Source organism: Amblyomma americanum, chromosome 2, assembly GCF_052857255.1.
Source record: "Amblyomma americanum isolate KBUSLIRL-KWMA chromosome 2, ASM5285725v1, whole genome shotgun sequence".
Taxonomy (NCBI): Eukaryota; Metazoa; Arthropoda; class Arachnida; order Ixodida; family Ixodidae; genus Amblyomma; species Amblyomma americanum.
The window spans coordinates 50,774,253-50,798,585 of NC_135498.1; the positions used below are offsets into that span (position 1 = coordinate 50,774,253).

General features: G+C 48.0%; 1 protein-coding gene across 1 annotated transcript in view; it reads left to right on the forward strand.

Moving 5' to 3' along the window:
* The window catches only part of LOC144119682 (uncharacterized), a 70,589-nt gene that overhangs the window by 32,367 nt on the left and 13,889 nt on the right, over positions 1 to 24,333 (forward strand). Inside the window, exons 8-13 of the mRNA XM_077652249.1 lie at positions 162 to 9,952; positions 11,232 to 11,339; positions 12,388 to 12,583; positions 16,015 to 16,141; positions 18,079 to 18,268; positions 21,453 to 21,520. Coding sequence (XP_077508375.1) covers positions 162 to 9,952; positions 11,232 to 11,339; positions 12,388 to 12,583; positions 16,015 to 16,141; positions 18,079 to 18,268; positions 21,453 to 21,520 — 10,480 coding nt within the window. The remainder of the gene's footprint in view (positions 1 to 161; positions 9,953 to 11,231; positions 11,340 to 12,387; positions 12,584 to 16,014; positions 16,142 to 18,078; positions 18,269 to 21,452; positions 21,521 to 24,333) is intronic.

A 24,333-nucleotide genomic window follows, 5' to 3' on the forward strand; every position in this document is an offset into this window, starting at 1 on the left:
GGTAAAAAGGTTAGAACAAGCTAGTGTGAAGGTTCTAAGGTTTGAATGAATTATACCCGAGCGTTTCATTCTACCTTTAAAAACTGCTAACGTTGATTGTTGCCATGCCAACTTTGATGAAACCTTGCGGCAGCTTACTCATCTGCTTACACCCTCTGCAGATGCTGACAATGTGGCCAGTAACAAGGCGACTCCCACCGACCGTCAGTTCCGAAGCTGGAGCTTCGATGACGTACACGTGGCTGCGGAGCGGCCTCTGGACGGAGTCTCCGAGAAAGAGTACCGCATCTGGTTTCCCCGTGCCGAAGTCGCCGACAGAGACCCCACCAGCCGCGCCTCGAGCGACTGGCGAACCTTCCGCGAGTACCGCTACACCGAGTGCTCCCGGGAAGGCCTTCTGGAGAAGAGCCTCTCGGTGGAGCAGGTCCACAGCGGCGGTAAGGACTCTCCGACGGCCGATGCCCAACAGCCGGCGTTTCCATTCCACTGCGTCACTTGCTCGATGAACGACGAGGACGGGAGTGCGAAGCTCGGAGGAGGAACTTGCAGGATACTGTCTTCGACCAAGAGCCAATTGTACAGGGAGCACCGGGGACGACTGCTGTCCAGGCTAGAGGACGACATTTCTTCGGCAGTGCTACTGCCGAAGACCGAACAGAAGCCAAAGCTCTCGCGAGCCTCAGGGGAAACGGGTCGGGAAGAAGGGGAGGAGTCAGAGTGCCAAACGCTGTACGAGAAGATTGAACTCGCGGGAAGTAGGGACGATGCGAACAGGGGTGCAGCAGCGGTTTCGCTCCCTAAAGAAGGAGCAGTTTCGACGTCAGCGGAGCATTCGCTTTCGGGCGACGAGAACGAGCCCAGTTACGTACCTGGGAGCGCGGGCTTCCAGGACACGAGCCTCGTGTCCGAGGACGACGACTTCGACGACCGGAAGTGCACTTACGTGAAGGTGGACAGTGTGGACGCGGAAGTGGTGCAAGGGGGTCGTGTCGGCAAGGAAACTGTGATAGGGGGACCGTCGCTGGACGATCTGGGTTACATAGCCGAGGAGCCGGAAGATGAGATTGAAGAGAGTGTCGACGATGATCCTGGAAACAGGAGAATTCCCGGCGCCTTGACAGAAAGAGCGGATCAGGAATTCGAAACCAAACGCACCTCATCGTCAGAGTTGGAAAGCCGTCACCAAGAACAGATATCCTCCCAGTCAAGTATAAAAGAGGAGTTGAATGCAGCTGGAGAGAGGACGGACGCTTCTATATGCGCTATAAATGGGCAGTACTCTGCTGTCTTAGTCGCTTTGGATGACCCTGCTGTTAAAGCGAGCAGTGAAGCAGAAGACCCTTCGAAGCGCCTTGTCGGGATTACGGAAGACCCTTCAACCCAGGAGCAACATGCGGAGAAGGAAGCTCACAGTCCGCGAGAGGCGAACGGTGTTACACACCACGTTTTGGCCAACACCTTTTGGCCGCCACCTTTTGGCCACTCGTTGTCTGACGCAGATGCCAACGAGCGTTCAAGTGAAACGAGCTCGGTTAGACCTATGATTTCATTCCAGGATGAAACCGTGCCCTCATCGAATACGCGTGGAGAGAGTGTTGACGAAGAGCGTACAAACACTGCTGTTGAAATTGAAAGTAAGAAAGAAAGTTGTCTAAGAAGACGTCAGTCATTGGCTACCAGTGAGGGTACCATCCAAGGTTCGTTTTTAAGCAAAGTTAGTACTCAAGGCGCCTCAAAAGTTATATCAAGAGCAGACGAAGAGAACGATGAATCTACAGAAAATGGTGTCACAAGACAAGAAGACAGCATAGAAGACTCAAAAGAAACCGCAAAAGGCGTTTCAGCCTTCATTAGTGACTCCCTCGTAAGCAAAGACGCCTCCGATAAGGTAGAATCGAGTACTGCGAACGAAATCGCGCAACTTCGAGAAAACGCAGCCAGAGTTGAAGAGACTGCCGACTGTCGAGAAGACCCCCAAAAAAGACTTGATTTTGCAGTGATTGAAAGTAGCGAAGTCTTAGAAGTTAGCCCCCTGTCACACCACGACGAGGTACAGAAGCTAAGTAAAAGGCGGGAATCTGTAGCAAGTGAAGGCACGTGCGTCCTGGAGCTCAAGGAGCACCTAAGGAAAACAGCGGAAACCATTTCATCGAGTGTAAACGATTCACTGACACAGAAAACCGTCCCTGACGTTGAAACAGGCGTCGATGATCAAAAAGACAAAAAACAAGCGGAAAAGAGTGCAAAACGAGAGCAAAACAACGCCCAGATGAGTGAGAAGCAGCATCCAGAAATTCTGGCAATCAATAAATTTGAGCGTCTGCAAGAAAACATTTCCGATTTCTCAGTAGTTTATACCTCCACAAAGAGATTGGGCGATGAGCATCATAAATCTACGTCCTTGACAGATGCCAAAGAAAATGCGCTTGCCATACAAGAACGTAGGTCAGCGGCCGTGAACAACCCAATTATCAACGACGTAACTCGCGATACAACGGCCAAAGCTCGGGAAGAAGGCGAAGACCAGCCGGATAATGCGAACGCTCGGCTCAATGTCAACGAACTGCTGAGAAATGCGCCAAAAATGCCACTTGAAGGCACTCCAGAAGCGCCTATATTGAAGGAAAACAAAGTTCAGAGTCTTAGTATTCTGAAGCACATTACAGGTGTCGAGGAATTTGTACGAGAAACGGTTGAAGTCGTTTCATCGACCCTCACGAATTCACTGTCAGAGAAGATTATTGTTGGTGATGAGCCGCTCCGTATAGTGAAAGATAATGCTAAAGAAGATGAAAGTTTAATAGAAACAGAACTGCATAACCTTAAAGTGGACAGTAACGAAGTTACAAAGAGCATGTTAACTAAAACCATCCACGAAGTTAGTGAAGTGGAGACAGCTCACGATGTGCAATCTTTCGAAGAAAGCACGGCACTACCGCAAGGTACAGCCTCAGTTGTGGCGAATGAAGAGTCACTAGACTGTATGCTAAATGTCTCACATTCATTGCCGACCGACAGTCATCTTCTTATAGATCTTGGGAACCCTAGCGTACAAGACCAGGAAAACGCAGAAGCTACAGAAGCCGCTCATGGTGGCCCAGTCGCAATGAAAAGCACAGAGCAAGACGCACTGTACTTCAATCCTCCAACGTCGAACGTCGTCCTCTTTGAAGAATCGCTGTCGGCGTCGATAGAACCCGGCATGCTGAGGGACGTCATCGCGCTCACCAAGATCGACGACGCGACGAGTGTTGACACGTCGATTCAAGATGACAACGACCAGGGATTCGAATCGCTTCCGTGTGATCAGGCGCTTGAGCCCGAAGACTCGAATGAAGCGGAGATAAAAGATGATAAGCAAGAAGCGCAGGTTGGCGACTCCAACAACAAAAATGTTGACAACTTGGCCACCCTTCTAGACGATCTCATCGGTGGAGAAGACGCAAAGCTTATCTCTTCGAGCGAGGTAAGAAGTACAACTGCTGACACAACCGGTCACTACAAGGAGCCGTCTTTTACGCAACGTGTACAGCCGCACATTGTAGCCAGCGCCGGTCATTACGACCGGCAGGAAACAAGTGGACAAGACGCTGAGGGTAGACCTGTGGAGGAAGGTGAGCGGATGGCGTCGGCAAGCAACGCTGACGACGGTACCGTACAAAGAGCTCAAGAAGCACCAGAAAGCAAATATGTTAAGGGAATTTTTCGAGCGCCTGATGAAGCAAGCAACAGTGATGAAATTGAAAATTTTTGCGAGGCCAGCAAAGACACTGCGCACGAAGGCCCAGAGGACAATGCAAGCAAAAAACTGCAGTATTCCATCAATGTTCCCAGTGAGGATGTTGCATTGCGGCAACACGAAGAGTTGCATGAGCAAGGGGATAAAAGCGCACAAACTGAAGTGTCGGAAGATTTCGCCACAGTAGAATCTGCTAGCCAGAGCAAGAACAAAGCCACATGTGTGAGCATGGATACTTCAGCAAGCAAAACCGTAGAAAGTGCAGAGGCTGATGAAACGGCAACAAGTGGTGAGGCCGCCGGCTTAGGCACCGGCACCGAAGTGACCTCGACAGTGCAACCAGAGGACATAAAAACGTTCGGCGCAGAATTGATTATTTTTGATGATATTGTTGCACTAGATCAAAGTATAGAATCATACGAGGAAACAACATCGAGGCAAGAAACGACAGAGGAGCTTTTTAGTACGAAACCTTCTCTCGTCAACGCAGAAGGCAGTGAGGTCGCTGAAACACGTGCGGATGCATCTGTGAACAAAGAACCAGAGATTTCAGAGCCTGCTGAAGCGAATGAACATGGCGAAATTGAACACGTTGACAATGCTAGTGAAGAGCTCACAGAGAGCAACCTAGACGAAACAAAGTACGGCGATATTGAACATTCAGTCGACTCCCACGTTGAAATTATTCTGACTGATCCGCAGGATTCACTTCGAGAAATCAGTGGCGAGAGCACAATGGACAATCTAAATATGCGGGCACAATCGGTGCACGAGGGTACTGATCCCAGCGGGACCACTAGAAAGGATGCGAATGACCCTGAGAGCAGATCACAAGAATCTTCTGAGTCCTGTACAGCAAAGAAAGGTGCCGAAAGTGAACAGGCTGGAAATTCTAGCATCGTTGAAATTGAGATCGAAGAAATCACCGGGGTTTCAGCACCTTTGGTCGAAGTGCAAAGTATGGATGCACTGATTGCGGATGAACAGTTGCGTCAAGAAATGAGTGTAGCAAGCACTACTGTTGATAAGCTTGCAAAGCAAGAGACTGTGCACCTGAGTACCGATGATAACGATAATACGACTGAAGCCATCATGATTTCTGAACGCGAACCACTGCCTGTGGTTACTGCAGGTATTGACGACGCGAACAATGATCGTGAGGCTGAAAAACTTGACAAAGAAGATGAAAGGCTCACAAAGTCTGCTCCAGATAACACTGTCATGAGTAACAACCCGGAGATTATTATAGACGATTACAGCAACCAGTCGCCAAAGCAGGATACAGATCATCTGGATGAATCGAGTTTACGCGAGGAAACGATAGTAGAGACCGGAAATCAGGAACACATAGTCGAGATACAATTATTTGAGCCTACTAACGTAGAGTTGAGAACAGCGGAAATCAAAACTACCGGCAGCAATGATACGGCACTTCACGATGTCGGCGATGACAGCGAAAACAGCTTAGCCGAAGCATATAATGAACAGGTTACTGGTCTCTCCGAGAACGCTTCTGTAGAAAGTGTAGATGAATACACTGAGTCGACATTACGAGCCTACGCAGCAGACATCGTTTCGAGCGTGCTCACCAGTTGCGTTACGCGTCTAGAAGAAAATGCGCAGAATGCCAGTGGCGTTGTGGCGGCAGAAAAGAATGACACAGGGTTGGATGTTAATGCCGAAAATACGCGCGAGGAGGCACCGATCAAGGCTCTTTCCGGGGGTGGGGCAGTGGATCAGAGTGCTTCCGCCAAACCGGAAGTCATTAGTCAAAACTCTTCAGGTGGCGTCTTCGGGCCGATTGCCGCAAGGCAACCTGCATTCGAGGATACAGTAACGCCTGCTGAGCGTCCAGGTGAAATCGTCATCGCTGAAACGAGCCAGTCTGTCCTCTCAAGCATTTCTGACGAGAACGAGGAGCCGGCTGACGAGACACCTAGCCCTCCGAGCGTGAAGGAACGGCGGATTGAATCAACCGGAAGCGAAGAACCGGACAAGGAGCCGGAAAAAAGAGTGGACGCAAAATCGCCGAAGATTGATGGTATCCAGGAGAGCAATAGCCTCGATGCACCGTTGAACGCAGAAATAGAAAGCTCACATGCCGTGCAACTGACCGCAGAGCAGCTTGATGTGGAGAAAGGCGATGTGGGCGGGACGGCTCCCGACAGTGGTAGTAGGATTAGTTCGGAGCAGATCGAACCGTCCAGTGCCGATAATGTGTCCGATGCCCCGAAAACAAGTCTAGACTTGGTTACCAAAGACAGTGCCCTGGACAACGCTTACGCCGATGCGTCGTTGAACGCAGGACCGGAAAACTCGAACATTATGCAACAGAGCAAAGATCAGTTTGACATGGACAAAAGAGAGGTGGACGGAGCAACACCTGACAATAGCAGTGCTGGTGCTGAGCCGACCGAACCGACCATAGCCGATATCGTGCCCGATGCCCTGAGCACAAGTGTAGGCACAAGCTCGGTTACCAACGACGATGTCCCGAACAACGGTTACCACGATGCACCGCTGAACCCGGAATTAGAAATCTCTCGCCCTTCGAAACTGAGCGATAAGCAGCATGACGTGGATAAAAGCGAAGTGGACGAAACACCTGACCCTATGAGTGCGAGCAGGATGCAGGACGAACCAACAAGTGTCGAGGACGTGCGCGATGCGCTGACATCGAGCGAGGACGCACGGGCTGTGACCATGGACAGTGTCTCGAGCAGCGTTATCCCAGGTGCTCTGCTGAACGCAGAACCGGTGAGCACGCAACTCTCGCCACTCACCAAAGAGCAGAAGTCTGAAGAAGACGCGACCGACAGCGGAAGCGTCTCCGAAGTCGTCACAGAAGAAGCCGCATCAAGCGGGGCTGAGTCCAACCATTCCTCTCTTACGGCGAGAAGAAAGCGAGACGCATCAGAGGAGGACGCCGAGCGCGCTAGTCAGGAAAACGGGAAGCCAGGCGAAGGAGAACGATTGATTGATACAGCTGACGGCGATGCTCAGGAAGAAGACACAGCGGCACATCTCCCTATTGAGACTGAGCGAGTTGACAACGAGAGTGAAGTTTTGAACAGAGTGGAGGAAGGGGTGAAACCTAAAGTCCTTCAGGCAAGCCAACTAAGTGAAGAAATGCCTTCTAAAGATCCCCCTTCTGCCGAGAGAAAACCAGAAGTCCTGACATCTGACAAGGAATTGTTGGAAGAGGACACCGTTCCAGATGCAGAGGGCGCTGACAACGAGACGGCTGTCAATAGTTACAGCGAATCGTCATTAACCAGCGTATCCGTGGACGCGAAGGAGTCGATGGAAAGCGTTTCGGAGGTGTCTACTAGAGAGAGCGAGCAAGCATCAGAAGACGTTTCAATCGAAGCAGTTACAATCGACAATGGTGCTGATCGAAAAAAAGAGGAGACTGAATCTAACAGTGAAGCTGGTGTAGTAGATCTATCAGAGGTGCCGGCTGCCGTCGTTAAGACAGAGGGCAACCTTACAATTGTGCCGCGAGAAAATGTCCGAGAACAGGAAGACGGCGCCCGGTTTGGGAAACCTGACCTTTCGAACAATGTTGAAAGGCACCATAACAATGGCCTCAGGGAGTTTGAGTACGACAGTTCTGCTTACAAGCCCGCTGTGTTGAAAAGCTACGACAGCCTTTCGCGAAGCAAAGACCCTGAAGTATTGTTACAGAAAGTAGTAGGAAATAGAACCAATGACCCGCATTTTGACAACGATGCAGAAGAACCTGCAAAAATAGATGACGAGGACGATTATTATATTGCCAAAAACGAAAGTACAACTGTAGCGGATAACGAAAAAGACAGCTTAGGAGCTCTTAGTACAGTATATGAAAGCTCACTAGAGTACGCTAGGTCTAGCATTGAGGAAAACTTCACCCCTTTCGACGCCAGCACCACCGCAAGAAGCGATCACGAGGCTGTTGGTACAATTGCGCCATCTTCCGAGCATCTTATTCGGGACCATGCTATTGTAGTTGGCGGTGTTTTTAAGCACGATGACTACAGTGACGCAAGTGACGTAAATAATACAAAATCCAGCTTTCACGAGTCAAAGATTCGTGATGAAACATTGCTGGCTGAGCACACCTCAGAGAGAGGGCTACGTGTCGACGGTGGCCGTGAGGATTTGGAAAACGAGGTAGGTGGTCCAGAAAAACACATTTCCTGCTACAATATTGGCAAAAGTCTGCGGCGAGAAATGAATACGGTAAGTGAACCTGTCGGTGTTGCTACAGAACTGGACGATGAAGCAGCAAAAGGTGGCACACGACAGCAAGATGTAAGAGATGTACAAGATTTAAAAGATCATCGGTCTTTACGAGAGGATTTGAACCCTGGTAATTCAGCGGAAGCTGGTCTGAACAATCCTTTGCAATCGCAACACCAATCAGATGGAAGCCAAATTCATCAGCAGAACAGTTTCGAAAATGTAGCTCCAGGCACTGAGCACATAACAGACGAAGAAAGACATCAAGTCTCACTAGCAGATGCACCCAGGCATGAATTAAGCGAAAAGCCCTACACAGTAAGCAATGACACGGAAGCGGAAGCAGCGAATCTCGCGGAACAGCATGGAACAGAGACTAGTAGAGCGCATGACCAGTTTCGTCAAAGCGACCATGTACGAGAAGAACAAGAAGAAGTGGCGGCCATGGACTTTTCGGATGAAGAACTTCAATCCTTGGAAGATATGCACGCGCACAACTACACCGTTGTTGCTGATGTCCACGTTAGCGCTCACCCTGAATCGCACGACAGTCGAGATGGAACGCTGGACAGACAAAGCATTCGTGACGCAACCGCTCTGACTACAGTGACAACCACTACCGACGACGACAAGGAAGTTGCGATTGGAGCTACGGGGACAAACGAGACAGACACAACAATGCAAGAGCAAGCGGTAGAAACTGAAGCCAAAGAGCCAAAAGACATGATGAGCACAGTAGGCCATCCTGAGGACCCGGGCGCAGAAGATCCATCCGATAAGCTACAACCGGAAGTGGGAGCCTTAAAAACGGCAGTGATGGTCCATGAGGAGACGAAGCTAGAAGCGCTGGAATGCAGCGAAGAGCTCCTGCACAGCGTAGCCACTGAAGCTGACTTCTCAAGCGACGTCTACGAGCACACAGACGATGGACAAGAAGCTGCTGTTATGCCAGAAATTAATGGTGAACAGCCATCAGAGAAGATTCCGAGCACGCTTGGTAACCAAGAAAGCCCGCTGCAAGAACCGGAACTTCTTGGCAGTGGAGAGGCAGCAATTGAAACCAAAGAGCCAGGTGAGGGTAAGGAGGCACCGTCACCAAAGCGAACGTCATCCAGCGATGCTGTCGAAGATGTGATTGTTCCGGAACACATACCGAGTCAAAGTGGAAAATCAAGCACCACGGAAAGCGATGAAGGATCCGGGAAACGTAGCACCTCAGTCAACGGCGACTTGAAAGAGGCAGTCGAGAAGTTTTCTACCTTGGTCAACTCTGACGATGCCAACCTCCCTTCCACAGACAAGAAAGGTAACGCGAAAGTCGTCACGCCCGGTGGGCCTGCAATCCCAGAAGTGACGGATGAGAAGGTCGTTTCAGAAGAGCCCGAAGATGAAGTCCAGGACGAAGGTCACCCGCACGCAGCTGCTAACGCTGAGCCGGACAGCAGTGCAGAAAATGAAGACAGCATGAAGACGGACTCCAGTGAAAGCGTCCAGCTACCAACCGCGGGCGGAGAAAACGGCTTCGGTGATACAGGCACCAAACAGGTCAAAGAGGACACAACTCACAATGTGACCGAGTCTGTCGAGCAGTCAGAACGAACCGAAGGCGGGGAAAAGGGCGCGCCTCGCGACACAGTCAGGTCTACCAGGATCTTCCAGAAGACTGTGTTGCGCACTGAATCTACGCGGACTGTGAGGAAAACGCGTTCTTTCTTGCCGTACTTGAGGAACAAGGACCGGGACCCCACGCGTCATGCCTGGCAGGACTTCAAGAGTGAGGCGGACGTTGAGCCGGTAGAAGAGGCAGTCGTGGCCCGTCAAGCCTTCGACGCGATGTCCATTCCTCGCCGCGGGCTGTGCCCGATGTCGGAGCCGCCCAGTAATGCGTGTAGCGTGGCTGTCCAGGCGTTGCCCAGCACAAGGGACCAGGAGGTGCAGGTCGAGTTCGACGAGCACGACTGCATCACCAGGCTCGTGGAGCTCCAGATTGTGAGTATAGGGTTTGATCTTCGATAAGTCGGTGTTGGCCTGGCCAACAAGATTAGTTCCTGTTGTCATCAAATGGAAAATGGTACTTATGCACTGCGGGGGTTTGGCCAAGACTCGGGTGGCGACGCCCAAATGCTCAAATCTTGCGGAAATGTAATTTGAAGCAGGAGGCTGACTTGCTGAAGTAAAAAGCGATTTAATTTATGTGACGCAGACAAGTAGACGAACAAGGAATGTGGGCTTCACGTACCGAAAATAAAAGCCTAGAAAATAAAAATGAAGGTTACTTCTGGTTCAGCAGGCTCGTTTACCTTTCTCTTAACGTCCTCTTTCTCTTGTTGTTCTTATGTGTAACTTTGCTGCTTCACAAAAACAAAGGTAGCAGCCTGGATTTTTTTTAATGTGGTTGCTACTTCTTTGTCAGCTGTGAAAAACGTTTCGGTTGAAGGAGCATGAAGTCCAGGGTATGATGGGATCCCGTCTGGCCTTGGGGATACATTAGGAGAAAAAAAACACGAACGCCTTCTTGACAAAACGGCATAAAACGAGCCGCTATGGTGACCACTTCATTGCGAACAAGGCTTCCTTGCTGGGAGCTGTAAAGCCATCCTTTCTAACTCGGCTGGCCGGTTTCCGTGTTTGTTTCTAGTAGAAGGGATTTGCGCAAGTGCACCGTCACAGCACCATGCTCTATCGTGCAGTCAAGTACTGGTTATATTTCACAAGTGTATATACCGTATATTGAACCAGCAATTGTGACCACAGCCTGTGCTGACACACACGTTCACTCTAGTGTCAGCAAGTAAGGGCGAAATGTTTATTTTTATTTTTTATTTTTATTTATTTTAAGGCCTTGCTTAACTCCTGTGACACCAGGGTGGCGAAATTTTCACCAGGCATGCGGTCTCGGGTGAGACATGAAGCTAATCTTTGTTAAGATGTGGTGGTTCTGCTGGCAGTAGTATTCATTTGAAATTCGCGAAGAAAACGCCGGCAGTCGTCTTGTAAGGTTGCTAGTGAATTTTTTTCAACAACAGCAATCGTGTCGTCAAGATCGTGAGTAATTTGCGCATGCGCGAACGAATGCTCAAATAATTTTATTACAACTGCGCAGGAACCGAACTATCAGACGACGTGATGCGGCGGACGAGCTATCGTAGTAATTGGTGATGCGGAAATTCGCCGATAGGTTTCTTCCGCCCTCCACTGCGCAGTGCTGGCCGTATAGTGAATGCTGCAAACACGTATATAGAATGGGAGGTGTCTTTCGTTTCCTTAGGCCATGAACGAGCAGGAAGAGGTCCGTCGCCAGGACATGAAAGCCGCGTGCGAACTGGTCGAGAAGCTGGAAGCCATGCAGCTCTCCGAGTCACTCATGAGGAGCCAGGTAGGCACAGCTTTCACCCTTCTTCCCATTTTTCCCGCTTTTTCCAGATCAGCAAGCGCAGTTGAAAACGTGCGCTTTGAAACGAAAGGTGGCTGTGGACCACCGTAATGATTCATTGGAGAAGCTAAAGAAACGTATGTTGTTTCCTTGATGCAAGAAGTACGTCATTATTCTTTATTTCATTCCTTTTTAACAGTGATTTCAGCACTTAGCTACTACACACAAATACGCGCTGAAAAAAGAAAATCTAAAAATTCCTGTGAGATTTGCAGCAGGCATTACAGCACATTTTTTTTGTGACGTAGAAAAACATTTACCTTTGATAAGCACGGAAACGTCCATTTCTGTATTTTTAAGTTGTAGTTAAATTTTCTCGTCTACAAAAATATTCCTCACACTTGCGGCGAATTATTTCCGTTGTTGGCTGTTCTGAGTCCTGCAGTCTCGCACTCGCGTGGTGCTGTAGAGTAACGCAACAGTCTGCGGCAAATTTCACCATTCTTTAAAGAAAATTGAGGACGAATTGAAGTTGGGCTGTATCGACAGACTACGGCATTCTAACGACTTGGAGACCGCTGTCTCCAAAAACGAAGCGTTAATAAGCAAGAAAGTAACAAAAAAACGAAATACAGGTGCTGCCACCAGCGGTCGATTTCGCAAGTAAAGTGTGTGCGTCGACACAGAATTAGCCGCGGATCCCAGAGGCTGTGCTATACACCACCACCACAGCGTCAACCAGTGGACTTCCCGAGTTTGAATTGAGTGGCGGGGAAATTTTTAAATTCAAATTTCTCAGCCATAAATGGTTTTTATTGTTGCTGCCGGAGAAACGTTAACGTATCCAGAAAAAAAGATCAATTTTTAATGAGAACAATAATTGAATGAAGTTGTCCTCCGTGCCTCTATAAGGTTTTTTTTTTTCGGGGGGGGGGGGGGGGGGGGCAGGTTCACACCTTGAGCAGCAGCTCTAAAGCATAGCAAGGTTTTACGTAGGTCTCGTTTTATATCTAAAGCGGAGGTTTACCTGAGATTTAATGGATGTGCGCAGCTGCGCGCCATGGACGCCGAGCGCCGCGAACAGATGGCGCGCGAGGCCCGCCTCCGGGACGAGCTGCAGGCGTGGCAGGAGACGGTGCAGCAGCAGCAGCTGCTCCTGCAGCAGCTCAAGGAGGACCTGGACGACACCGAGGACACCCTGGCCGCGCAGAGGCAGGAGGCCAACAGGCTCAGGGAGCAGATGCTCGGTGGGTGGGATGATAATTAAGCCTCCTCGGTTTTAAGAATTGCCTCCTAGGTGTGTAGACGAATATAAACTAAAGACAGCGTCGCCTGGCCACTACTCTTTGTTTGTTTGTTTAACTCCTTGGAAATACACACGGTTTACGAGGGACTCCGCAGTGCAGGGTTCCGGATAAATTTAGACTATAGTCAGCTCAAGAACAAAGCAGCAGATTCCTCTCAAAGGAACAACTCCAGACAATGGCTTCGACCGCTTTTCATTACTCCTCGGTTAATCCGATCAAGATGTGATTATTCCCATTACATCTGCCACCCCCTGTGATTTCACGCGAGTCGGTCCAAAGGGATCGGTCAAGGGGGAGAGGTTGCGGATCGGTCAGTGGGGAGAAATCGGTCGACGCCATTGGCTGGAGGTGGCACTTTGAGGGGAATTCGCCGCTTCGTTCTTGAGTCGTGTCCGACTATACCTTGAGATTAAAGAGAGAGAGAGAGAGAGGGTGGGAGGTGACGGGTGGCAAGCAGGACACCGATCGGAGTCGATGGGCGGGGAGAGGGGAATGGAGTGCGACGCATCACAACGTGTTTGGATCGGGAGAGTGGAGCAGGGTATGGCGGGTCACACGGTGACTGACGGACTGGATTATTCCACCTGCTCGCATGGTCTGAACCCTTCAGCGGCAGCTAGTGCGGGGAGACTGCAGATGTCGGCCGGATTGTAAGAGTTTCCCCACAAGCAGACGCCGTGGTTTCTTAAATAAGAGCCACTGGTGAATAGTGGAGAATGCATTTTGAAATAAGGATAAAGAACTCACTCCTCATTGGGTGCAGCCATTTCGGACTCTGTTGTACCACACTGCTCGCTGAAATGAGAACAACGTTTTATTCAGCGAGCGGAGCACTAGTAAAATTTATCCCAGCAGCAGATGGCACTTGATGATAAAACAGCGTCGCTAACATGGTTGATAATCTTGCTGCACAGTAAAGATGTACACAGATCATCACGCGCAAACAAGTGCCCTGAACATAAGAGTTATTGTTTAACGACTACATGTACCGTGCTTACTAACCGTTATACTGTATAACTTGCCAGAGCAAGTCTTTGTGTCTTGAATGGCGCATCGCAAGCTACTAAACCGCCGTTCTCAATATCAATGATGCATTCGCATCCAGGAGAACAAAAAAACACGCCTAATAAATGTTCCCGTCAGCAGTTTGATCGGATCGGTGGGTTTCCTTTGTTCTGCCTTCCCCGCCGCCGTTTCTTTTATTTTTTTTTTTGCTTTTCACCCTGCACAAGTAACCACTTGTGTAAATCGTATCTGACGCTAGGAAACAAAGGAGACTACATGTTAACGCCTCCTGTTGTGCATGCTTCTCGTTTAATTTTTAGTGAACGTTTTCAGCACTTAACAATTCGAGCTCAGTACTCACGGCAGGCGTGTTGTTTGGGATAGTAATAACTGAGCCAGTAGAGGTAGCATACCTCGCATGAATATTTAAATCAAGAAATAAAACGAGAGGTAACTTAGCCGGACTAGCATTTCATCATCCTTTGTTCGTCCTCTTTTTTTGTAATATTTGGGACATTATTATGCTTCTGTGGCTGAAAATTTTGCCGATTGCACCGGCAGTGACTTTGAACGAAGTGCACCATTAAGATCGGAGGACTCTTAAACGATCATAGTGTAACCAGCCAAGAAAACCTCTCCTTGTGTTCCCGTTTTCATCGCTGTTTAAATTATGTTTGATTCACAACAACTAGCCCGCATGGTTACTCTTAAACGACTTTTTTTTTTTAAGGAGTTAGCATTACAAACATCACTGCGGCGATTTCAGTTCGGCGGTGGTCTCTGAAGCCTGTAAGAAAGCAGAAACAAAAGAAAAACATGCTTATGGCCTCGAGCTTTGCCTACTACTGCTTCAGACCACTCGGACATATCCGTAGCCTTTTTCCCTGCGTGTTAAACTGCCAGCCTCTCGCGCTGTGCCTTAAATATCGTCTTCATCAGCTTTTACCCGTGCGCGAGACACGTGTGAGCCTAAGTTCGAGCGCGTGGGCCGTTTTTAGCCTACGCTTAACGGCTACTGAAATCTCATTTGAATAAATTCAACAATATCCCAAATGATTAAAAAAGAATGGGAAAACTTGCTAATAATTTGTCAAACCGAAACTTTAATTGTAATTGGTGTGATATTAATAATAATTGGTTTTTGGGCGGGAAAGGAAATGGCGCAGTATCTGTCTCATATATCGTTGGACACCTGAACCGCGCCGTAAGGGAAGGGATAAAGGAGGGAGTGAAAGAAGAAAGGAAGAGATGTGCCATAGTAGAGGGCTCCGGAATAATTTCGACCACCTGGGGATCTTTAACGTGCACTGACATCGCACAGCACACGGGCGCCTTAGCGTTTTTCCTCCATAAAAGCGCAGCCGCCGCGGTCGGGTTCGAACCCGGGAACTCCGGATCAGTAGTCGAGCGCCCTAACCACTGAGCCACCGTGAACGAATTCAGTTTTCCAGCATAAATCCCTCACGAAATGTGAGCCTCATGCTAACGCATTGTCCCTCCGCATCAATGGCATTGATCGCTCGTGATTGTATTTTTTTTTTTTTGTGAGACGCTTTCTATCTAGAGGCGCATGCGAAAACACCCATCTATTTGAACCTGATGCACGTAATCCGTCAATTTATTCGCTAATCATTCGTTGCGATGTCCGCTCCGTTCGAATGAATGATTGATTTAGCGCTTGATCCTGTCGCTTTCTTTTTTCACTCTTGTTTTTTCCCTAGGCAGTAGCGTCAATTGCTGTGGGACGCAAAAACTAATATTATTATTAGTGTTATTAACGTAAGCATTGTATAGTCACGTGCGTGCACTGTTGATCGTTGTTTACTTTTTATATACTTTTACAAATGTGCCATCAGCAAGATCTCATACCCAGCAATCCTGGACAAAATCATTTTTCAGCGGAAAATATTTTATGAACGTGATTTTCTCGTACATTGTGAGATTTCACTATATCAATTAATATATCCGCAGATCTCCTGTCGGCAGGCTTGCATTTTTTCGCTATTAGCGTTTTTGCTGTCGTCAAAAGCGTTCCCGATTGGTTTTATATGGCAGTCTCAACTACTCGATGCGAGCGATTTACAAACTTTAAAATATAGATTTTGCTACGCATTGGAAGAATGGAACGTTACCTTCAACATTTACATAACACTACCTTACAATATTCCAATATTCAAAATTTTTGTCGAAGAATGCCGGACATGTGGTTTGTTCAGGACACTTCTATGAAAACGTTATCGACTCATCGGTGGATCGACTGATTGAGATTTGATTGATTGATTGATTGATTGATTGATTGATTGATTGATTGATTGATTGATCAATAAATCGTTTCTTTGGCATGCTCTTTGCACCCTCGTGCACAGTGCTCCAGGAGAGCTGTGATAGCGGCCTTCTCATGGTGGACGTGCTGAGCCGAGCCGACAAAGAGGTCCAGACGCCCGACGGAGGGCAGCACCCACTCTCCAGTTCTTCCTCCGGCAAGGGAATCAGGTACACGGTGCACTTCTTGGAGCCACGGCACGGGTGTTGTCACCGTGAATTCCATACGATTATTTCGAGAGTCAGTCTTAAAATTTAATATTTCCCTTCGATTTTCTTGGCGCTTCTTCGGGGAACTGCTTTCCGACTGTTTGCTGAAGAAAAAAAATAGAGACGTAGATTCGTTGAAGCCGATAAAGCGCACATGCATCGAGACCGAATCGAGGAATCGAACATCCTGAAATTATTTGCTTTTTCTCGTTGTATGAAGCGGGAATTATATGCAGATTCAATGCATACGAATAAGACTGAATCATATTTTAGAGTGTTAGAGACAAAACTGCATTGAATTTGCAAACGAGAGCTCGTGGCCGAATAAGCGCCAACCATCAAATTTTGAGTTCGTTTCAGCATCATCTATTAATTGAGAAAAAGAGCACTCTCGTTTTAAAACCTTTCCGGAGCGTTGAAAAAAATAAGAATTTAGCGTCTGCCCGACCAATCAGACGCGGCAGTCACGCACTGTGGCCAATCAGACATGGCGTCAGTAAGCACCCAATACTGCCGCTGCACCCAATCTGGCCGAGTCAGAGGGAACCGCTCCGCCAGTTACTCACCACACCAATTCTTTCCTGAGACAGTATCGACGCCGATAAATCGCGTCAGGCGTGTCAAACGCATCATCGTTCTCCGCCATTAATGTAGGCACCTGTCCGCCAGCGTACCACGGGTATGGGGTGCGTCTACGTTGGTGTGTGGCCTCGTGGACCTGTTTCTGCCACAGCGAGAGTAATATTGAACAGTTAACTTCGTAACTATTACCGTTAGGCTCCATTATTGAGAGGCGTGTAGCCCGCCATAATTAATATCCATATCAGTTTTTAGAATTTCGGAAACGCGGTTACCCTCGGAGCTGTGGCCCAACAAATTTTTGGTTACATCGCTCCAAAATACATGCGCTTTCGAGAAGCTTGCAGGCAAAGCAACCTCTCCAGTGCTCGTTACTCGTCGAAATAGCTAAAATTTGTTGGGCCACAGCGCCGGCGAAAGCCGGATTTTCGAAATTCTAAACACTGATAGGGATATTACTTACGGTGAGCTACGCACCTCTGAATAATTAAGGAGTCTAACGGTAATAATGGTAATCAACTGTAATCAATATTAGTTAACCAGCCCGCTAGTTACATTACGTGCTTTCCGATGTACGTACAGTCGTGAGCAAAACTGGCATACAACACGAAGCCGGTGGCGGAACTCGGGAAAACTGCATTGTAACTCCATCTAGAAACAGCAGCTATCTGAGATCGAGACAATCGTAGCAGTGCCCCATTTTATCGACAAGCATGACAGTCAGCTCGACTCGATGCATCCCGTTACTTCTCGCCTAAACGCTCCGACGCGATTTGTATTTTAGTATTTTTGTTTTAACTGCACGGTCGAGATAGAGCAAGCAACCGGCGCATGACCGGCGCTCGCCGCGCTGCGATATCGTTTGCGTAATGGTCGTTCGCGTGACACTAAGTCGACTAACAAAAGGCGATGTCTATGGTGTCCAGTTTTAACTCACCGTGAACAGTTACGGTACTGCTGCGCCACCGCTCGGCATTTCGCCGAACAGTATGGCGTGACACACCGAAAGCAGCCAACTGACATGTCTGCAGATAAGATGAGTCCCCCTTGAGCTGTCTCGACCCCTGTCGCTGTGGCTAGATGGCGTTGTGTTGTATACCACTTTTGCTCGCGACTGTACTACACCGCTGACAATGCTATGCCGAAAAAAGCACTCTTCTAACTCAAGAAGCCTATTTGTAAGAAACGTGTAATTGTCTTAGGTGAAACACCCTGTATAGCACCAAAGATTTGTCGCCACCGAGTTGCGCGCAGTGATTCTGTACAAGCCATCCTTTTATTGTCGGCGCCTGTTGGTGTATAATGCTTATCTGGCGCAGGATGGATGACTCCTCCCCGGTGTACCTCGACCAGCTGGACCAGCACCGGCGATTGTCGGCGCTGGTGAGCTCCCAGCTGGAGGCCACCGCCAACAGGATCGCCCAGCTTCGCAGGGAGGCGCTGGCCAACAGGACCAGGGGCGGAGCAGGGGGAGGAGGCACCGTGGACGACTACATCCAGGACCTGGCTGTACGCACCGATGCCGCACCCACGTCCTAGGGCGCTTGCACACACACACACGCACTTTGCAGCCACTTTAGGCAAACACCTAACAACGGGGCGGCGTAAGTTGGACGTGCATTGTGTCAACTGGGACCAACAGCTACATGCCAAACCAGCAACGCTTTGAGACCAAATGGAAAACTCTGGACGACGCCGGAGGACTGTTCCAGGCTTGCGAGACTTTCTGCGTTTCATTTGAAACAACTGCGGCGGATCGCAACATTGAGCACGCGCGCGCAGACACGCGCGCACTCGGAAGCATGGACACAACAATGACGGAGTCAGTAAAGAAAGTGTCATCCAAGCTGACATCACAAGAGGGATGAAGCCTGATGTTCCGTGTCGCCATCTGCTAGGCTAATGCTGCAAAAAAGGTTTATCATAATTCAGCGAACGCCGGTAATGATCGCATTAGGAGCTTCGAGATTAACTACAGAAGTTAGTCATTTCCTGCAAAAAAAAAAAATACAATAACATATGGCGTGTCTTTAAATCTCTCTGATTTTTGACTGGTCATGTGACTTAGACAGCGAAACGACGGCAAAAAATAACTTACTATAGTAATAACAGCCGTACCGAGCGGTGTTTCCTACATGCTAAGGAGGCTAGCAGCGTGTTTAGAAAGCGAGGATGACGAACGGAGATATGGGGGCAGCCAGCTTAAAGTATAAAAATGTGAGCAAGTACTGTTCTTTTTGAAACAGAAAACCGCTTCATGTTGAGAGCACGGCCAAACAATTTTTATTTTATTTGAAGACTTACGTACGATGATGTGTAAGTAGGCATGCAGCGCGCAGTTGTGTTCGGGTAACTTTGTCGCCTCACTTGCAGAGTTCAAAACACTTGTCTAGAACGACCGAACTGTGTGTTCTGCAGCTAAAAAAGCCGCTGCGGCCAGGAAGGCAAAAAAATGAAGATGGAATCCTATGAGTTTAAGTGCACATGTTTACATCCAGGCTATTTTTAACCAAATGTTATCAATAAATATCGCGTGTTCAGCCCGAAACACGCACAGAACGTGTTCTAGGCAAACGTTTTGCCCTATGTACATAACACTCACACCACCAAAAAATGCACCGAAGCAGAGTCTTCATTTATACTCGGCCAGCCTTTATTGAGCGCTTGTGCGAAAAGACAGTTTCAGCATACAGCTTTGGTGGAGCGGCGTCGTGGTGGAAAATTAATGGTGTATGTTTCTAAAGCGAGGTCGACCGCTGGTAGCGCAGCCAACATAGCGTGAGATTATTTATGTTCCTATCGCGAGTTTGTGTTCTCGCATCATTCCCTATGTGTGATAGCCTAGTTGCACACGTTATCTTACTCGCGTAAAGGTCCGCCCAATATATCGTGTCGTTATTTGCAGTCACTGAAATGTGCTCTTTAACAACAGCACATCTGCAGCCGCACTGCCGTCGACAACTGGCATTTATTTCACGAAAAACTGACTATTGACGCAGCAGTGTAATGATAAAAGACTTATAGATAGTTTAATGAATGCTTAACTACTGTAAGATGAAAAGCAATGCAAGATGGGACAAATTAGCCTAAAATACTTTCTTGCGAGGATACCACTACACTGAATGAAAAAAAAAACGCATGGTATAAGAGCCCTAATCTGACTCCGTGGCGATATTTTAGTAGCATGATGTCCATCGGAGGAACGACCTTTTTAGTTTTGTGTTGGCATAGATGACCAGTTGTTAGTTGAATATGTTGACATATGGTATTTAAGATGTGAATAGTCTACGATATTATTATTTTTGTTGTTGAAATAAACGCCTCAATTCGAAAACGTGACATAACAGACTGGCTTGAGTAGTGTGTTTCTCGCTGCTGCTGATGTTTTTTCAATGCTGTAAAAGAACTGCGCCAGTGGAAAGGGAGGCTGCCGTTGTGATTGAGGCCACTAACCTCCTGTAGAGATATGAGCTTTTACATTGTGTTTTCAAGATCCTGAATAACGTAGTCCCTCCCAACTTATCGAAGTAGCTTATTCACATCAATGGCCTGGCTATTGACTCACCCTCCAATAACACCTCCAGGTGGCTCAATTCGTTATTCAAAAAAGAAGCCACATGTATGGCCACTTGTCATGCTGCCTCTAAAGAATAACGGATAGCCCTAAATGTGCTGTTTTAAACGCACCTTCGCAGTGGCTTAGCATGTATTAGTGCCCCCATTTCGCCTACGCGTGAAGGTACTCCCCCATCTCATTCATGCATGACTGAGTTTTCTGTGTGTCACAGTTGAAGAATGAAATTTAATACTTCCACCCTGGCTGAATGAAGTGTAGATGCGTATGTAGTGCTGCATCCTTAATTTATCAAGTCATGCATTTTGTGCTCATTTACCACTGAGTTTGAACCAAGTGTAACTTAAAGTACGAACCAATAGCGAAGTCTACGAAGAACTCTTGCGGACAAAAAGCGCTGCTTACTTCACTTCGCCTCATATAAGGAGGGACGGTTTTAACAACTACCGGTGCCCTCTACTTAAAAGTTGCAGAGAGCTTTGGGACCATAGTACCAGTAGGCCAATTTTTGAAGGCCTTTTCAAAGACGTGAAGCCACTTCCATTGCAGAAAACTGTTACCTGACACAGGAAACTACGGCCACATCCTAAAGCCGCGATATTTCAATTTCATTAGACCCTTGATTATTAGGCCTACTGCATACAACACAAACGGAGAATCGAAAACAACAGACTCATAATTAAGGTCTTCGAACTCGAGCTTTAAGCAACTTGTCTTATGAGTCGCCTTGGTGTAGCGTTGTTGTCACTGCTTTCTCCGCAACAGCTGCCAGGAGGAGGAGGAGAAACATTTATTCAGAGCACAAAAACTGGGTGGGTTCAGTACGAGAACCCATTGGTCGCCATCATAATCCGGCCCCTCTCAACCAGCGATTTCTGGTCGAGTGGGCTGTGGCTATGAAGGGTTGCCTCCCAGCGCTCATAAGTCGGATCGGGATTGCTGTCCAAGTCTGGGTTTTCTTGACATTCTCAAACCGCGTGAAAGAGTGTGCCAACTGCTCCACAGAAGGGGCAGGACGAATCGTAGGTGTCTGGGTACCATTTACCTAAGGATTGACTTGAAAGCGCATCTTCAGCGCCTTTCTCGCTCTTTCTTCTTTTTCGTGCCTTCACCACGCAGGAGAAGGAGGCCATCGTTCACCAGCTTCTGCTGGAACAACAGCAAATGGACGAACTCCTCTTGGAACAGTAAGACACGCTCATGACCGTGGCGCGCCATAAATCCCGCCCAGGCACCGCTTCGCTCAGCGCACCTCTGTCACCCCAATTTTGACTCCACAGCAGCAATTTCCACACGGAGCAACAAAAGCACTGTTCTTCAGTTCCGCTTGTCTGCCACTCCTGATTTTCTCCCCACCGACACTGTTCACGCCCCTGCCGTCACCAGAGAGCACCTGCTCATAAATAGCACCCACTCTTTTTTATGCCTTGGTTAGATCTCAACGCGGCCGCGTTCGCACGTTGTTGCTGCGTTCGTTCGTTAAGCTATTTTCGTCGACAGTAGTGAATGCCTTCGCAGCGAGGGCACTGTCCTCCACTGTCTCAAAAAAAATGCGCCACTCATCTACAGGTACAGATACCAGCATTAATCTTGGCTCTATCCGGAAAGCCCATCGACATATGAACCGACATATACGACTTGTCAAAAGCCACTACAACATAACGATAATCAGTTTTTTTTATTCTACGTATTCCTGCCCAGCGATATGTAACACCTCTGCTACATACACGCAGGTTTGCAGCTGCCAATTTCTGTGGTCTCTTCACAAGCTTGTCAACAATACCTTCGTTGTAAGCTTGGTGTCTTGTAATAATTGTTGCTTATCCCGCCAGCATTGATGACTGCATGCACGCCGTGAATGATACAACAAAGTCCCAAAGTAAATAGGCCTTACCTAGTGAAGAAATCATATATGGCGCGCGACGATGTAGGTACCACACGAAGTTAAGTCGTAGCACGCAAAAAGTATTGCCTTGGAAGCTTTGACTGCATGTGTGGAACATTTCTTTCAGCGTACCGTGCCTCCTTTTGCGCACTCCATTTTGGGCTGCCCTAGTCCAGCAAGCACGTAAGAAACAGTATTGTGCTTGTGCTTCTGGCACCCAAAGTGAGCCAGGAAAGCCCCTTATCCCAGAAACAAGATGATGCTGTGCACATGTCGATAAGCTAGTGCCGTTTTCGCCTTCGGTAACGACAAGCTTTGCCGAAATGTAACTGTCGCCACGAAAAAAAAAAAAGTATCTAGTGAGCACTGATCCAGGGTGCCGCTTACGCGAGTCTTCAACTGCGCTTTCGTGCAATATTTCGTGCTTGGCAATGCTAAACTGCCAGCTAGCTGCGGTTATTGTGTTGCGACTCCTTGGACGGACGGAGACTGTGGGCAGGTTTACTCTTTCCACAAAGGAGGCCCTGAAGCGCCCCCTGCTCGCAGTACCTTTAATTCTGATATTTTAGCAACCGTTCTAGCAGAAGAGCTCCTGGAATATATTCTTCAAACCTTGCTGCTGCCGCAAAACTCCCTTTTAAACCGCATACAACCACCAGCGAAACCTCGTGTGTGTGTTCCTCAGCCGTCCCGCCAGTGTTGAAGAGCCGCTGTTAGCCCTCTCCTGCTTTCCTCAACGAAAATGCGAATGCAAGTACAAGAACCTGCCACATACACAAGTACTGCCGCAACATTAACTTCCGCGCGTGTCACCCTGGTAACCCGTCAGACAGGGACCGCAATTCATTCACCTCATGACAGTGCCTGCTGTAGGGATGAGGTGGTGTCCACACGGGTTAAATGCCCGGCCACGTAGATGACATTTTTATGGAGGCGAAATGAGAAAACGCCTCTACACTCAGCTTGTGGTGTATACGTTAAAGAACTACAAGTGTTCAAAATTCTTAACTGTTCACAACGGAATGCCTCGTAGTCCCGGTGAAGCTCTAGGACGTGAGACCTCGATAAATTCTTTGATATATGTTCAGCTTCTTCCCTATAGCATCCAAGACACCTGTTTCTAATCCTTCGTCGTGATGTAAACAGGCTGATCTGTCTGAATGGGAGGGTCTCTAAGATACTGCACACAGCCAGCAAGAAGACTGAATTGTGATACAGGTTGTTCGCGACAAGAACCCCAGCTACATCTGCGCTTACAGGGAAGGGCCAACTGTTTGTCTCCACATGTGCGTGTGAAGCCCGCTTTGCAGCAAGCAATGCGCATGCATGTGCTGATTGCTGCAACGCTTCTCTTACTGCCTGCGACGCGCATCGATTTTTGTTCACTCTTATGACACATTACAAGCATGATGGCGAATGGTCCAAGGAGACATTTGTTTTTAATGGGCACTGTTAAAATGCACGTCTAAAAATAACCAATAAAGCCAAAACCTTATAGAGAAGATAACCTCTAGATTGAGGCACTTTGTTCCTCGCAAAAGGATTAAATTAACCAGATACCTGCAGCATATGTTTTGTGTCTTTGCCCCGTTTTACTAGTGCTGCGTTGAACTGAGGAAGTTATGGAAGATTGGTTACAGAATGTTTTCAAAAACAATTCAAAGTAGCTTTTTAGGAATGGACTAATTTTTAAAGGAAATAAATGGGCGAAGGGCTGGGGTACCTTTGAGGAGAGGGATCTAGAGAGAACAGCCAGTTACCTTCATTTTTCTAACGAATATAGACAGAGAACAAGGAAAGAAAATCTGGGAGCTTAACCATTTTGAGATCCGATTTTCTACGAAGGACTGCACTGTACTATAGGGAGTGCCTCGGTACCTTTAAAACCGCGTCCGAAATCTTTTCATAGATCCGCCCCATTTTGAGGACTCGGACATGTCATATATTTGTGATATTTGCCATACATGATAAATTTCGCATTCGTGCTAATGTTCTGCCACTTGCTAAACCTTTGAAAACTATAATGCAATGTCTTGTCATTATTGCAAATAAGAAAGAAAGTGCCAGTACTGCAACGATAATTTATTCGGTCCATCGCTAAGACATAGCAAAGAA